Below are 14582 nucleotides of genomic sequence, written 5' to 3'. Positions count from 1 at the left end.
AGACTCAGCTCTAGACCCACTCAGCTCTAGACCCAGACTCAGCTCCAGACCCAGACTCAGCTCTAGACCCAGACTCAGCTCTAGACCCAGACTCAGCTCTAGACCCAGACTCAGCTCTAGAACCAGACTCAGCTCTAGACCCAGACTCAGCTCTAGACCCAGACTCAGCTCTAGACCCAGACTCAGCTCTAGACCCAGAAACCTGTTCTAGAACCAGACTCAGCTCTAGACCCAGACTCAGCTCTAGACCCAGACTCAGCTCTAGACCCAGACTCAGCACCAGACCCAGACTCAGCTCTAGACCCAGACTCAGCTCTAGACCCAGACTCAGCTCTAGACCCAGACTCAGCTCTAGACCCAGACTCAGCTCTAGACTCAGACTCAGCTCTAGACCCAGACTCAGCTCTAGACCCAGACTCAGCTCTAGACCCAGAAACCTGTTCTAGAACCAGACTCAGCTCTAGACCCAGACTCAGCTCTAGAACCAGACTCAGCTCTAGACCCAGACTCAGCTCTAGACCCAGACTCAGCTCTAGACCCAGACTCAGCTCTAGACCCAGACTCAGCTCTAGACCCAGACTCAGCTCTAGACCCAGAAACCTGTTCTAGAACCAGACTCAGCTCTAGACCCAGACTCAGCTCTAGACCCAGACTCAGCTCTAGACCCAGACTCAGCTCTAGACCCAGACTCAGCTCTCGACCCAGAAACCTGTTCTAGAACCAGACTCAGCTCTAGACCCAGACTCAGCTCTAGACCCAGACTCAGCTCTAGACCCAGACTCAGCTCTAGACCCAGACTCAGCTCTAGACCCAGACTCAGCTCTAGACCCAGACTCAGCTCCAGACCCAGACTCAGCTCTAGACCCAGACTCAGCTCTAGACCCAGACTCAGCTCTAGACCCAGACTCAGCTCTAGACCCAGACTCAGCTCTAGACCCAGACTCAGCTCTAGACCCAGACTCAGCTCTAGACCCAGAATCAGCTCTAGACCCAGACTCAGCTCTAGACCCAGAAACCTGTTCTAGACCCAGACTCAGCTCTAGAACCAGACTCAGCTCTAGACCCAGACTCAGCTCTAGACCCAGACTCAGCTCTAGACCCAGAAACCTGTTCTAGAACCAGACTCAGCTCTAGACCCAGACTCAGCTCTAGACCCAGACTCAGCTCTAGACCCAGACTCAGCTCTAGACCCAGACTCAGCTCTAGACCCAGACTCAGCACCAGACCCAGACTCAGCTCTAGACCCAGACTCTGCTCTAGACCCAGACTCAGCTCTAGACCCAGACTCAGCTCTAGACCCAGACTCAGCTCTAGACCCAGACTCAGCTCTAGACTCAGACTCAGCTCTAGACCCAGACTCAGCTCTAGACCCAGACTCAGCTCTAGACCCAGAAACCTGTTCTAGAACCAGACTCAGCTCTAGACCCAGACTCAGCTCTAGAACCAGACTCAGCTCTAGACCCAGACTCAGCTCTAGACCCAGACTCAGCTCTAGACCCAGACTCAGCTCTAGACCCAGACCCAGACTCAGCTCTAGACCCAGACTCAGCTCTAGACCCAGACTCAGCTCTAGACCCAGACTCAGCTCTAGACCCAGACTCAGCTCTAGACCCAGAAACCTGTTCTAGAACCAGACTCAGCTCTAGACCCAGACTCAGCTCTAGACCCAGAAACCTGTTCTAGAACCAGACTCAGCTCTAGACCCAGACTCAGCTCTAGACCCAGACTCAGCTCTAGACCCAGACTCAGCTCTAGACCCAGAATCAGCTCTAGACCCAGACTCAGCTCTAGACCCAGAAACCTGTTCTAGACCCAGACTCAGCTCTAGACCCAGACTCAGCTCTAGACCCAGAAACCTGTTCTAGACCCAGAAACCTGTTCTAGACCCAGAAACCTGTTCTAGACCCAGAAACCTGTTCTAGACCCAGAAACCTGTTCTAGACCCAGAAACCTGTTCTAGACCGATCCTCTCCTCAGGTCCTCACATAATACATACAGAACTGACAGAGCTGGTGAATACATCTGCACCTCCAGCACACACACACACACACATGGGAAATCTGTGCACACACACACATATAGGAAATCTGTGCATGCACACACACACACACATGGGGAATATGTGCACACACACACATACACACACATAGGAAATCTGTGCACATACACACATATAGGAAATCTGCGCACATACACACACACATGGGGAATATGTGCACACATACACACACATGGGAAATCTGTGCACACACACAAATCCTCTTTCACACACATACAAAGTTTTCATTGAGCTCAGTAGATCTTATTATTAGAGTGGATACTACATCAGCCAAGATGAAATGTACTTAAATGTGTCTTCTCCTCCTCTCTCCTTCTCCCCCTTTCTCTCCTCCTCTCCCTGAACCCCCCCTCCGGCTCTCTAGGCTTAATTACACAGCTCCAATCAGTGTTCTGCAGATGGCTACCACACACACACACACACACACACACACTTCCTTGATTGGGAACCTGAGGCTGTAGTCAATCTTCATTTATCCTTTGTAAAGAGAAAGAGTCCATCAACACAGTACGGTTGCTGCTCAGTTAGCAAAACTCTCTTTCTCTCTTTCACTATTTCTCTCCTGCATTATTCCCATGCTACAAACGTCAGGGAACACTTTGTAGGATACTGAGTGCTATTGCAGGGTGTCGTGGATATGTGTATCTTTGTCTTCACACAACAGAAGGCTGTCTATCCAACCTGAAACCCCCTGGTCGTATCACCTTCTAATTCCTAGATACCTGCAAAAGACATGAATGTTTAAAAACCCTGGACAACAGATTGGCTAAAGTATTTATTCAGATACAATCATAGGGTTAGAGTCTAACAGACCAGACTTTGTGGCTGTCCAGACTACCAGGTTACTAATCCAATGTGTCCTTTACCCCCAATTGAAACAACAAACCACTTGGAGGCCCTTTTAAAAGCTCCCTTTCTTTCTGTCTGGTCTCTCTCCATCTTCTCTTACAGATAGCCAAGTTGGTGGCTACAGAGTTCTTTGAGCAAGGGGACAAGGAGAGAGAAGAACTCAACATTGAGCCAACAGTAAGCACGTCTTCTTGTTCCCTGCCATCGTTACTTGTTCCCTGCCATTGGAAATCAGGGTTTCGTCAGATTTACTTACAAGGCTAGAAGATTCTGATTTGAATATCTTGGCATGTGCACATGTTGGCTTTGTGCCAAGCCAGGTTTTTACTAGTTGGCAAGCAAGGCCAGATGTCAATGTGGGAGCAAATTACATTTGGACTTAACTAGGTTTTGTAAAGATGTTTTTCTTTTGTAGGATCTGATGAATCGGGACAAGCAGGATAAGATTCCGAGCATGCAGGTGTCGTTCATTGATGCCATCTGCACACAGCTGTATGAGGTGAAGCTATGACACGATTTGATTGGTCTTTATTATTCATGTTTAGGGATCATTTTATTGGCCATATAGCATGTATAGTCCCGTGTAGAGTATGGCACTTGTAACGCTAAGGTTGTGGGTTCGATGAAAATGTCTGCACTCACTACTAAGTCGACCTGGATAAGAACATCTGCTAAATTGAGTAATTATTTTTCATGTTAATGTATGACATTGACACAAGGAAGGTACTCTCTCATTCTGTCATTCTCTCATTCACTTTCTCGCTGGTCTGTCTCTCTCTCTGTCTGTCTGTCTCTCTCTCTCTCTGTCTGTCTCTCTGTACATCAGACCCTGGCCAGTATGTCTGAGTCCTGTTCCCCACTACTCGAGGGCTGCCAGAAGAACAGACAGAATTGGAAGATTCTGTCTGAACAGGGTGACAAAGCCTTCTTCAACGGAGCGGTGTAGACCTGTTCAACGTCTCTCCTCCATCCCCACTATCGCTCCATCCCCACTATCCCTCCATCTCCACTATCGCTCCATCCCCACTATCCCTCCATCCCCACTATCCCTCCATCCCCACTATCCCCCCATCCCCACTATCCCTCCATCCCCACTATCCCTCCGTCCCCACTATCCCTCCGTCCCCACTATCCCTCCGTCCCCACTATCCCTCCGTCCCCACTATCCCTCCGTCCCCACTATCCCTCCGTCCCCACTATCCCTCCACCCCCACTATCCCTCCATCCCCACTATCCCTCCATCCCCACTATCCCTCCATCTCCACTATCCCTCCACCCCCACTATCCCTCCATCCCCATTATCCCTCCATCCCCACTATCCCCCCATCCCCACTATCGCTCCATCCCCACTATCCCTCCATCCCCATTATCCCTCCATCCCCACTATCCCTCCATTCCCACTATCCCCCCATCCCCACTATCGCTCCATCCCCACTATCCCTCCATCCCCACTATCCCTCCATCCCATTATCCCTCCATCCCCACTATCCCTCCATCCCCACTATCCCCCCATCCCCACTATCCCTCCATCCCCACTATCGCTCCATCCCCACTATCCCTCCATCCCCACTATCCCTCCATCCCCACTATCGCTCCATCCCCACTATCCCTCCATCCCCACTATCCCTCCATCCCCACTATCCCTCCACCACCCTGAGAAGACAATGTCAACACTAAGCTATATTTATTACCAGTCTTTCTTTTTGTGCACCAAGTCGACTTGCTACATGAAGGAGGAGTCACTATATTATATCTCTCACAGTCGGAGGAAGAACACTGAAGGTGTGTGTGTGTGTGTGGCGCGTGCCTGTGGCTACTATCGGCCTACTGAGCACCAAGGGATCAATATGCCACCAGAGAAAAGACAGACCTGGGTTCAAATATTATTTGAAATCTCTCAAATATTTTGAGCCCGTCTGGAGTGCCAGATGGTCGGGCAGGATTTGTACTTTTCAGACTATTGCATTGGTTCCGTTGTACCAAGCAGCTCAATGAAAGATTACAAATACTATTTGAACCCAGGTCTTAGCTCATTGCGATGGCTGGAATAGAATTAATGTAACGGTATAGATACAACTTACTTTTACCCACCATAAAGAACCACAATCATAAGCTTGTCTGTAATACCGGCGCAAACTCACACACCACACACTCACAACACAAAGGTTTTGAGAGAACGTTCATCTTATGTAACGATCACTCGTCTTACCTATTGCATACTTATGTGTTTTATATATTTATTCAATTTCTATACTGTAAGGTCAAGTTTCATGTTGAGAACACACACGTCTCTGCTTTGAAAACTTTCCTGGACCATCAATTCACCAGTGTATTTTTACGCATTGAGCCAAAGACGTGTGTTCTAGAAGATTCCACTGCCATCCTGTGATATGATAGGTGTGATTCACATTTCATAATGGACCAGCTCCCTTTCTGTTGTTCCCTTCTTAAACATGTTTAATGTGTAAGGCCGGGGCGTCTTTAGAGTTGAAAGGAGCACTTGACCCCCGAAGCCTAAAATATATTTGCACCATTAGGTCCTTTGCATTTCATACAAAACAATAATCTTTCTCATGGAAAAGGGGATTCATTCGTTTTTATATTCTTTCCAATACAGGACTGCTAAACCACCCACTCACTACCTTTCTGTAAGAAAATGACTTTTTCCATTTCCCAAACCTCTTAAATTCACACATAATATACTATAGTGGTTGTCACGTACAGACATGTGGACTGTATCACTGTCATTCACGTGAAACTAAAATTGGACTTCTTGTCCGAACTGAAGCACTTTTCTCCTTGCAGATGTATGTGGTTCCTGTGGTTGTATTGTGTACTTAAAGAAGTCTCTGTAACTGTATACTTGTCCCTGTGCTTTGGTGTCTGATTGGTCAAAACAGATCATGTGTTGCTTCTCCACCAATGATAGACCTGTGTGTTGCATGTGAAGTCACGGCACCTATAAAGATGACTATGAACAGCCACAGTATAGAGGTCACAGGACCTGTTGGTTGTTAGGAGGCTGAGGTGATGACATTCAGAAAGGGTTTCTCCTATAGAAATAGATTAGACTTCTGTACCCCCCCCCCCCCCCCCCCCCGTTGACTGATAAACACTGTGAGACAAGTTGAATGGTACATCCCATTAAAAGGATACAGCTTCTTATCTTTGTACTCGGTCATCTGTGCAAACTTTGGATATAACGTCACACTGGTCGAAATAACCTTTCATTTTACATGTAGAGATAGATGTCGGATATCCACCCGGGACTGAAACCCGGGTAACGTCGCCACCGTCTGGTCCATCGCAGTGGTAAAACACGGACTTGATGATCAAATGGAAACGTTTATATATTGTAGGAACATTTCTTAAAAATACAACACACGAAACACTAGTTTCTAAAACAGCGAGGCTCAGTACTGGATAGATCACAAGGTAAAGTTCAGAAGGAAGTAAATGCATTGGACCAAAAGAGATCAGTGACCATTGACAGGCAATATATTTACATCAAAGCAGTGAGTCAGGAAGAACAAGGCCTCCCCAATACACAGAGAAAATGACATGACAGAATAATCAGTATAAAGGACTTTAGATATACAGGGAGAGATATGAGAGGCGGAGGTAGGAAAGGGTAAGCGTAGTATATATTATCTCATAGCCATTGTGCGCGTTTGAGATGGCAGTCGGCGACTGCAGACTGGCTGACCTACAAATCACATTGGATCCTAAATTACTATGGATTATGATTTGTAGATCAATTGTAGTCAATCTCCAACGTTCCTTGTTGTATTCAGCAGGGAAGATGTGGCATTGAGCGATAACTATGTACAGGGGGTGGCAGGTTAGAGGTCAAGGCTCTAGTCTGAGTTGGCCCTCTTGTAGGCCACCGTGCTGTTGACCTTGTGGATGGAGGTGGTGAAGGAACGCAGACGAACCTCCTCCGATTGGTCGATGATCTGGGGGCCCGACTCCTCCCATTTGTCGGGCACCTCTAGGTCCTTGTCGGTGTAAACGAGGAGGTCAAAGGCACCTGGGGAGAGGCGTCAAAATTCAGGGGATATCAAGGCGCATCAGGAACATTTCTGTTAAGAAGAATATGTGCCGGTCAAACGTCCGACCAGATTTTAGAAGATAAAATAGAAATCCATTTAATGCAGTCCCTTAATGTGCCCATAAACACTGATGAAGAGAGGAATGAGCCTTCCAAGTGAACATTAGCTTCTTGCACATCTCCCTCCCTCTGTCATCATCCTTAGTTTCAGTGTTTAGGACAGAATATTTATTTTCCCACTTGTAGATGCCTCCATCCTTGGTACAGTAGCTAGTAAAACTAACTAGCTTGTTTTGTTTATATAAAATATAAAATAAAAAAGGTAACTACTTGAGGAAGATCGCTTTATCTAAATAACCCTCCTGGGTGGACACATTATGACATTTCTGGAAATGATATTTTAGGGAGATGAATCTAGCAAAACGTCTGGAAATGATCTTTTAGGCAGATGAATCTAGCAAAACGTCTGGAAATGATCTTTTAGGCAGATGAATCTAGCAAAACGTCTGGAAATTATATTTTAGGGAGATGAATCTAGCAAAACGTCTGGAAATGATCTTTTAGGCAGATGAATCTAGCAAAACGTCTGGAAATGATCTTTTAGGCAGATGAATCTAGCAAAACGTCTGGAAATGATCTTTTAGGGAGATGAATCTAGCAAAAACGTCATAAAATACCGGAACACTTGCCGCCTGTAAACAACTGTCTGTCACAAACGCAATAGGCGGGAACATTTGCAGTCAGGTACAAATTGATAGAATGTTGCAGGTTGCTAAGTCAAGCTCCAGACAGACAGGCAGGGAGAGTAGAGAGCTTATTTTATTGAAAGACAACCTGAACCAACCTCTCTGCACGGAAAAACTGATTTAGAAAATGGTTTGTATTTTCATCTGGATATTTGCTTGGCAACAAAGTGAAATGTGCTTATTGGTTGGCTTTTGTGTTTGTTTTTTATTGGCCAAAAGCAGGCTCTTAACTGCCAATGGAAACACTGGTTCTCACACACACACTACTCACAGGCAGTCTCCAGCAGGGGTAGGAAGGTGACAGTGGCAGTGATCTGTCTGATGACTGAGCGAATCTCATCCTGGATGGACTTGATGGACTTCTCCCTGGGAGCGCTGAGAGAAGAGACACACAAAGGCCGTCACATATGTGTTTGTGGTGGTCAGGTACCACTGCTGCTGAAGTATCCTACCGTACCTGATCTCCTTGGCACTCTTGTCACACTCAATGTCAAACTGCCACCGTTCCAGCACCTCACTAGTCTCCAGACATGTGATAACAAGGACTAGCTTCTGCACTGTGCAGTCAAACAGCCACTCTGCAACACAGAGATACAAGTCAGTCAAACAGCCACTCTGCAACACAGAGATACAAGTCAGTCAAACAGCCACTCTGCAACACAGAGACACAAGTCAGTCAAACAGCCACTCTGCAACACAGAGATACAAGTCAGTCAAACAGCCACTCTGCAACACAGAGACAAGTCAGTCAAACAGCCACTCTGCAACACAGAGATACAAGTCAGTCAAACAGCCACTCTGCAACACAGAGATACAAGTCAGTCAAACAGCCACTCTGCAACACAGAGACAAGTCAGTCAAACAGCCACTCTGCAACACAGAGATACAAGTCAGTCAAACAGCCACTCTGCAACACAGAGACAAGTCAGTCAAACAGCCACTCTGCAACACAGAGACACAAGTCTCTACAGCAGAAACAGACATACTGGCATCTCTGAGGGAACGAAAACATTGATCAAAATTGAGAAAATCAACACAGTAAGTTGTGAAATATGACACCTCATTTGACCTTGTGAGAAATAACATAGGGTTAATAGCCACACAAGTGACTGGAGCAAAGGTTAGATGTCCTGCTATAAAGTGTCTGTCAGTGTTGACCTCTGCCCCCCATTTATTAGAACGTTCTGCGCATGTGCGTTACATTCAACTGAGTTTATTTCATACTGCACCTTTGAGCTGTGACACAACGTTGGTCAGGTAGTTCTTCAGCTTGGTGTCAGTGGTGAGTTGAAGGCTCATGTCATACTGGGCGACTCGGGAGAAAGTCTCCGGTGGGTAGAGTCCTCGCTGGTACAGGATACTGTTGATCCCGAATGCTGCAGTGACAGACATAACGTTAGGTGGTTAGCTAGTTAACTAGTAACAATATTGTTGTCTCAATAATGCATGAAGGGGCACAATTACACACGTATGGATATATTAGCATCGCAAACTCGCATGTAAGGACATACATATGACTTATCGTCATGGAAAATACGGATGCGATGGTTGTAACAACGTTAGATGGCTATAGCTTCCGCAGAGAAACCATCGCCATGTTCAAATTGCATGCCTTTCCTTTCTGATCAGGCGAAAATAAAGCAAAAGTCGGTGAAATACTTACAGAAAAACTCGGCCACAAGCTCAGCGCTGCCTTTCAGGGTAATGCCTTTCAGTGTGCTCGTCATGTTTGCACGTTTGAGTTATATCCTTTTGTTGTATTGTATTTTCTTCTCGGTCAGATTTATTTTTCTACCCGCCGCCAAGGTTTGAAATGTGCAGGTCGTTGAACTTCCGCGCATGCGTAACCCACCCAGCCGGTTTAATACCCCGCAGTGTTGCGTCTCCGACGCCAGAGGGCGGCGTTGTGCCAGACCTGGAGATTTACAATCTGCTGATCATTCTTAAGGATTCTATTATAAAAGTAGTCTCCAGACAGCATAGTATGTTACGATAAGTACAAGCTTTTCTAATCTTACATACTCAGCCGTCCTACGCTTTCTAATATTGTCCATACTCTATTACAACAGTGTTATCTACAGCAGGGATGGGTCACTGGTGGCCCCCCTTTTTGTAGGCTTGCAGACCAATTCAAAACGTATTGTTGAGAGTTAGAATAATAAAATACATTGGGGCAAATTCGAAATTTGTTTTTGCATCCAGTCACTCAATAGCCCATTTTTTTTCAATTTGTAAGTTAGTCTAGTTAGACAGCTATCTAAACTTGTAGTAAGCATGGTGGAATTACCGACCAAGGTGGGGCCCATTGATCATCAGTTATCATATTAAAAACAACAAACATTTGCCTCCACCCGATGGAAAAATGGGTAGAATTGCAGGAAATTAGCTGTTAAACTGCTACTGTTTCTCTCTGCCCTGTGGTCAAACTGTAGAATTACTGCAATCTTGTTTTAAAACAGCAACAGTTTCTCCAGGCCCTGTGGTCAAACTGTAGAATTACTGCAATCTTGTTTTAAAACAGCAACAGTTTCTCCAGGCCCTGTGGCCAAACTGTGTAGAATTACTGCAATCTTGTTTAAAACAGCAACAGTTTCTCCAGGCCCTGTGGCCAAATGTGCAGAATTGCAGCAATTTTTGAAATGTTATTTCGTATGGATTTGGGTACGCAGACCCATGCGGACCCTCATGATGAGTTCTGTTTTTTTTTGTGGCCCCCTCCCACAAGTTGCCCAATCCCTGATCTACAAATATAGGCCCCCTGGGAAAAATATATGACTTTCTTCTGAGGGATAATAATGCTGCTACAGATATTTTTGAATCTGAAAGGATCCCTTTACCCTGTTCTCAGCTGCATGCTTTTGAGCACCTCTTTCAGTTTAGTTTTTTAAAATTTAGATATTATAAAACCATATGTGCAACAGTCATACATTTTTCCAGCGATAACTATATCATCTGCCAGATGTCACGACACTGTTGAGGAATAATGTCACACCTGCAAGTGGTGCCACTCCTGCTGTTGTCTATGGAAAGCACTTGCTCTTTCCTGCCAACAGTACTGCAGGAAACCTATACAGGCTGTAAGCCTCACAGTGAAGTCACCTGTTGCACAGTATTCACACATTGGCCATTAACACAGGTCTTTCCTCTCCTTCATCATCCTTTTCAACTGTTATGAACTTTCTTTGAACGCCAATACAAGGGAATAGAACACAAAAGCCCATCAACTGGTCCGGTCATTTGGTCACGAAAAACACCTGGCCTTATACTAAGAAGTCTGCCATTTTGAAACTACACTAGTAAATAGAGTTTTTTTTCTCAACAGACCTGCAATGCAACAAAGTCCTTCTCACAGTTCTGTATTATTCTGGACGGTCTCTGCTTTAAATGAGCAAATATTGGAAACCTTTCCATTGACCATAACAAACCAAAGCGATAGGTGGTCGTCTCTCTGGGCTTTAACAACAGTATTGACCAAGTGGTGCTCAAGTTCCAATCCTAAACCAGTGAATAACCAACCGAATGGCTGTCATGTTATCAGTCTAACTGTTCAATAGATTTCTCCAAGGACCTCAGCACCACTGTTACATTCCACAGGAGAGACTGTGGTTGCTGACCCTCTCAAGAGTTATACTATTTCACAAAAAAAAGTGTAAAGAGTTGCCCTTTGCTTCTCTCGTTTTTGGTGTCCGCAAGTCTTTGAAATGGCTTACCTGTGTTAAGTGAATGTTCCTATAGCGTATAGCCTACCACCAGGCCTAAATTACTAACATTTTATCGTTGTAGAAATATCACTGCACACTCATGTTCTCACACGCAGAAACATAGCATTATAACAACATAATTCAAGTATAATTACTCACCTTTCACATGCAAACATTTATATGCAAATGTTCTCGAAGTAAGTATTATTAATTAAATACTACACTGAACAGAAATATAAATGTAAAATGTTGGTTCCATGTTGAGCTGAAATAAAAGATCCCAGAAATGTTTAATGTGCACAAAAAGCTTATTTCTCTCAAATTTTGTGCACAAATTTGTTTACATTCCTGTTAGTGAGCATTTCTCATTTGCCAACATACAGTTGAAGTCGGAAGTTTACATACACTTAGGTTGGAGTCATTAAAACTAGTTTGTCAACCACTCCACAAATTTCTTGTTAACAAACTATAGTTTTGCCAAGTCAGTTAGGACATCTACTTTGTGCATGACACAAGTCATTTTTCCAACCATTGTTTACAGACAGATTATTTCACTTATAATTCACTGTATCACAATTCCAGTGGGTCAGAAGTTTACATATACTAAGTTGACTGTACCTTTAAACAGCTTGGAAAATTCTAGAAAATGATGTCATGGCTTTAGAAGCTTCTGATAGGCTAATTGACATAATTTGAGCCAATTGGAGGCGTACCTGTGGCTGTATTTCAAGGCCTACCTTCAAACTCCGTGCCTCTTTGCTTGACATCATGGGAAAATCAAAAGAAATCAGCCTAGACCTCAGAAAAATAATTGTAGACCTCCGTAAGACTGGCTCATCCTTGGGAGCAATTTCCAAACGCCTGAAGGTACCGCGTTCATCTTTACAAACAATAAATAGTACGCAAGTATAAACACCATGGGACCACGCAGCCGTCATACCGCTCAGGAAGGAGACGCGTTCTGTCTCCTAGAGATGAATGTACTTTGGTGCGAAAAAGTGTAAATCTATCCCAGAACAACAGCAAAGGACCTTGTGAAGATGCTGGAGGAAACAGGTACAAAAGTATCTAAATCCACAGTAAAACAAGTCCGAGATCGACATAACCTGAAAGGCCGCTGAGCAAAGAAGAAGCCACTGCTCCAAAACCGCCATAAAAAAGCCAGACTACAATTTGCAACTGCACATGGGGACAAAGATCGTACTTTTTGGAGAAATGTCCTCTGGTCTGATGAAACAAAAATATAACTGTTTTGGCCAAAATGACCATCATTATGTTTGGAGGAAAAAGGGGGAGGCTTGCAAGAGGAAGAACACCATCCCAACCGTGAGCACGGGGGTGTCAGCATTATGTTGTGGGGGTGCTTTGCTGCAGGAAGGACTGGTGCACTTCACAAAATAGATAGCATCATTAGGATTGACAATTATGTAGATATATTGAAACAACATCTCAAGACATCAGTCAGGAAGTTAAAGCTTGGTCGCAAATGGGTCTTCCAAATGGACAATGACCCCAAGCATACTTCCAAAGTTGTGGCAAAATGGCTTAAGGTCAACAAAGTCAAGGTATTGGAGTGGCCATCACAAAGCCCTGACCTCAATCCTATAGAAAATGTGTGGGCAGAACTGAAAAAGCATGTGCGAGCAAGGAGGCCTACAAACCTGACTCAGTTACACCAGCTCTGTCAGGAGGAATGGCCCAAAATTCACCCAATTTATTGTGGGAAGCTTGTGGAAGGCTCCCCGAAACGTTCGACCCAAGTTAAACAATTTAAAGGCAATGCTACCAAATACTAATTGAGTGTATGTAAACGTCTGACCCACTGGGAATGTGATGAAAGAAATAAAAGCTTAAATAAATCATTCTCTCTACTATTATTCTGACATTTCACATTCTTAAAATAAAGTGGTGATCTAACTGACCTAAGACAGGGAATATTTTCTAGGATTAAATGTCAGGAATTGTGAAAAACTGAGATTAAATGTATTTGGCTAAGGTGTATGTAAACTTCCGACTTCAACTGTAATCCATCCACCTGACAGGTATGGCATATCAAGAAGCTGGGGACAATAAAAAGACACTCTAAAATTTGCTACAGATGTCTCAAGTTTGAGGGAGCGTGCAATTGGCATGCTGACTACAGGTATGTCTACTAGAGCGGTTGCCAGATAATTTAACTTTCATTTCTCTACCATAAGCTGCCTCAAACGTTGTTTTAGAGAATTTGACAGTATGTCCAATAGGCCTCCCAACTGCAAACCACGTATAATCACGCAAGCCCAGGACCTCCACATCCGGCTTCTTCACCTGCGGGATCGTCTGAGACCAGCCACCCGGACAGCTGATGAAAGTGTGGGTTTGCACAACCAAATAATTTCTGCACAAACTGTCAGAAACCGTCTCAGGGAAGCACATCTCGTCATCCTGAGAGAAAAAAAATCCTCACCAGGGTCTTGGCCTGACTGCAGTTTGACGTCGTAACCGACTTCAGTGTGCAAATGCTCACCTTCGATGGCCAACTGTTAAATAGTTAAATAAAGGTTAAATAAAATGTTATTTAAAAAAATGCATTTTATTGATTTGAATGCATAGAAACACTGCGGAGATCCTGAGGTCCATTGTCGTGCCATTCATCCACCTCCATCACCTCATGTTTCAACATGATAATGCACAGCCCCATGTCGCAAGGATCTGTACACAATTCCTATAAGCTGAAAATGTCCCAGTTCTTCCATGACCTGCATACTCACCAGACATGTCCCCCATTGAGCATGTTGGGGATGCTCTGGATCGATGTCTACAACAGTGTGTTCCAATATCCGGCAACTTCGCACAGCCATTGTAGAGGACTGGGACAACATTCCACAGGCCACAATCAACAGTCTGATCTACTCTATGCAAAGGAGTGACCAACAGTCATGTGAAATCCATAGATGAAGGCTTTTATTTTTCTAATTCATTTCAATTGATAGATATCCTTATATGAACTGGGAGTCAGTCAAATCTTTGAAATAGTTGCATGTTGTGTTTATATTTTTGTTTACTGTATATCAAGTTTCGCTGCTGAATATGTGTGTTAATGTGTGGTTACACCAAAAATCTGTCAATCAAAAAAACATAAAAATCCCAGCTACAAATGCTGTGTGAGGTGTTAGGTTTATGTGATGATTATATGA

The 14582-nt window shown here is 44.5% G+C and overlaps 2 protein-coding genes across 3 annotated transcripts in view; one reads left to right on the top strand and one right to left on the bottom strand.

Annotated features, from left to right (window-relative positions):
- The window catches only part of LOC109896475 (cGMP-specific 3',5'-cyclic phosphodiesterase-like), a 147711-nt gene extending 143745 nt beyond the window's left edge, over positions 1 to 3966 (top strand). For both annotated transcript variants that reach the window (XM_031832550.1, XM_031832549.1), the window contains exons 20-22: positions 3011 to 3085; positions 3324 to 3407; positions 3735 to 3966. In XM_031832550.1, coding sequence (XP_031688410.1) covers positions 3011 to 3085; positions 3324 to 3407; positions 3735 to 3854 — 279 coding nt within the window. In that variant the 3' untranslated portion in view covers positions 3855 to 3966. The remainder of the gene's footprint in view (positions 1 to 3010; positions 3086 to 3323; positions 3408 to 3734) is intronic.
- A 2273-nt stretch (positions 3967 to 6239) lies between these two features.
- LOC109896474 (mitotic spindle assembly checkpoint protein MAD2A) lies at positions 6240 to 9544 on the bottom strand. The gene is made up of 5 exons (XM_031832548.1): positions 9369 to 9544; positions 8935 to 9081; positions 8163 to 8283; positions 7977 to 8080; positions 6240 to 6938 (listed from the first exon to the last, which is right to left on the bottom strand). The coding sequence occupies exons 1-5, from the start codon at positions 9430 to 9432 to the stop codon at positions 6766 to 6768; spliced, it is 609 nt and encodes a 202-aa protein (XP_031688408.1). The 5' UTR covers positions 9433 to 9544; the 3' UTR covers positions 6240 to 6765.
- Positions 9545 to 14582: the final 5038 nt, after the last annotated feature.

This window comes from Oncorhynchus kisutch, linkage group LG9 (assembly GCF_002021735.2).
Source record: "Oncorhynchus kisutch isolate 150728-3 linkage group LG9, Okis_V2, whole genome shotgun sequence".
Classification (NCBI taxonomy): domain Eukaryota; kingdom Metazoa; phylum Chordata; class Actinopteri; order Salmoniformes; family Salmonidae; genus Oncorhynchus; species Oncorhynchus kisutch.
Note: the sequence above shows the minus strand (reverse complement) of the source record. Positions and strands in the feature narration are given on the sequence as shown.

What these genes read in the sequence shown, in the direction of transcription:
- LOC109896474 (XM_031832548.1), bottom strand. Translation starts at nt 9,432, where the DNA reads ATGACGAGCACACTGAAAGGCATTACCCTGAAAGGCAGCGCTGAGCTT. An exon ending in CGTTGTGTCACAGCTCAAAG is followed by an intron (nt 8,284 to 8,934) that starts GTGCAGTATGAA and finishes TCTGTGTTGCAG; the next exon opens with AGTGGCTGTTTGACTGCACA. An exon ending in ACCCCTGCTGGAGACTGCCT is followed by an intron (nt 6,939 to 7,976) that starts GTGAGTAGTGTG and finishes GCCTCTCCCCAG; the next exon opens with GTGCCTTTGACCTCCTCGTT.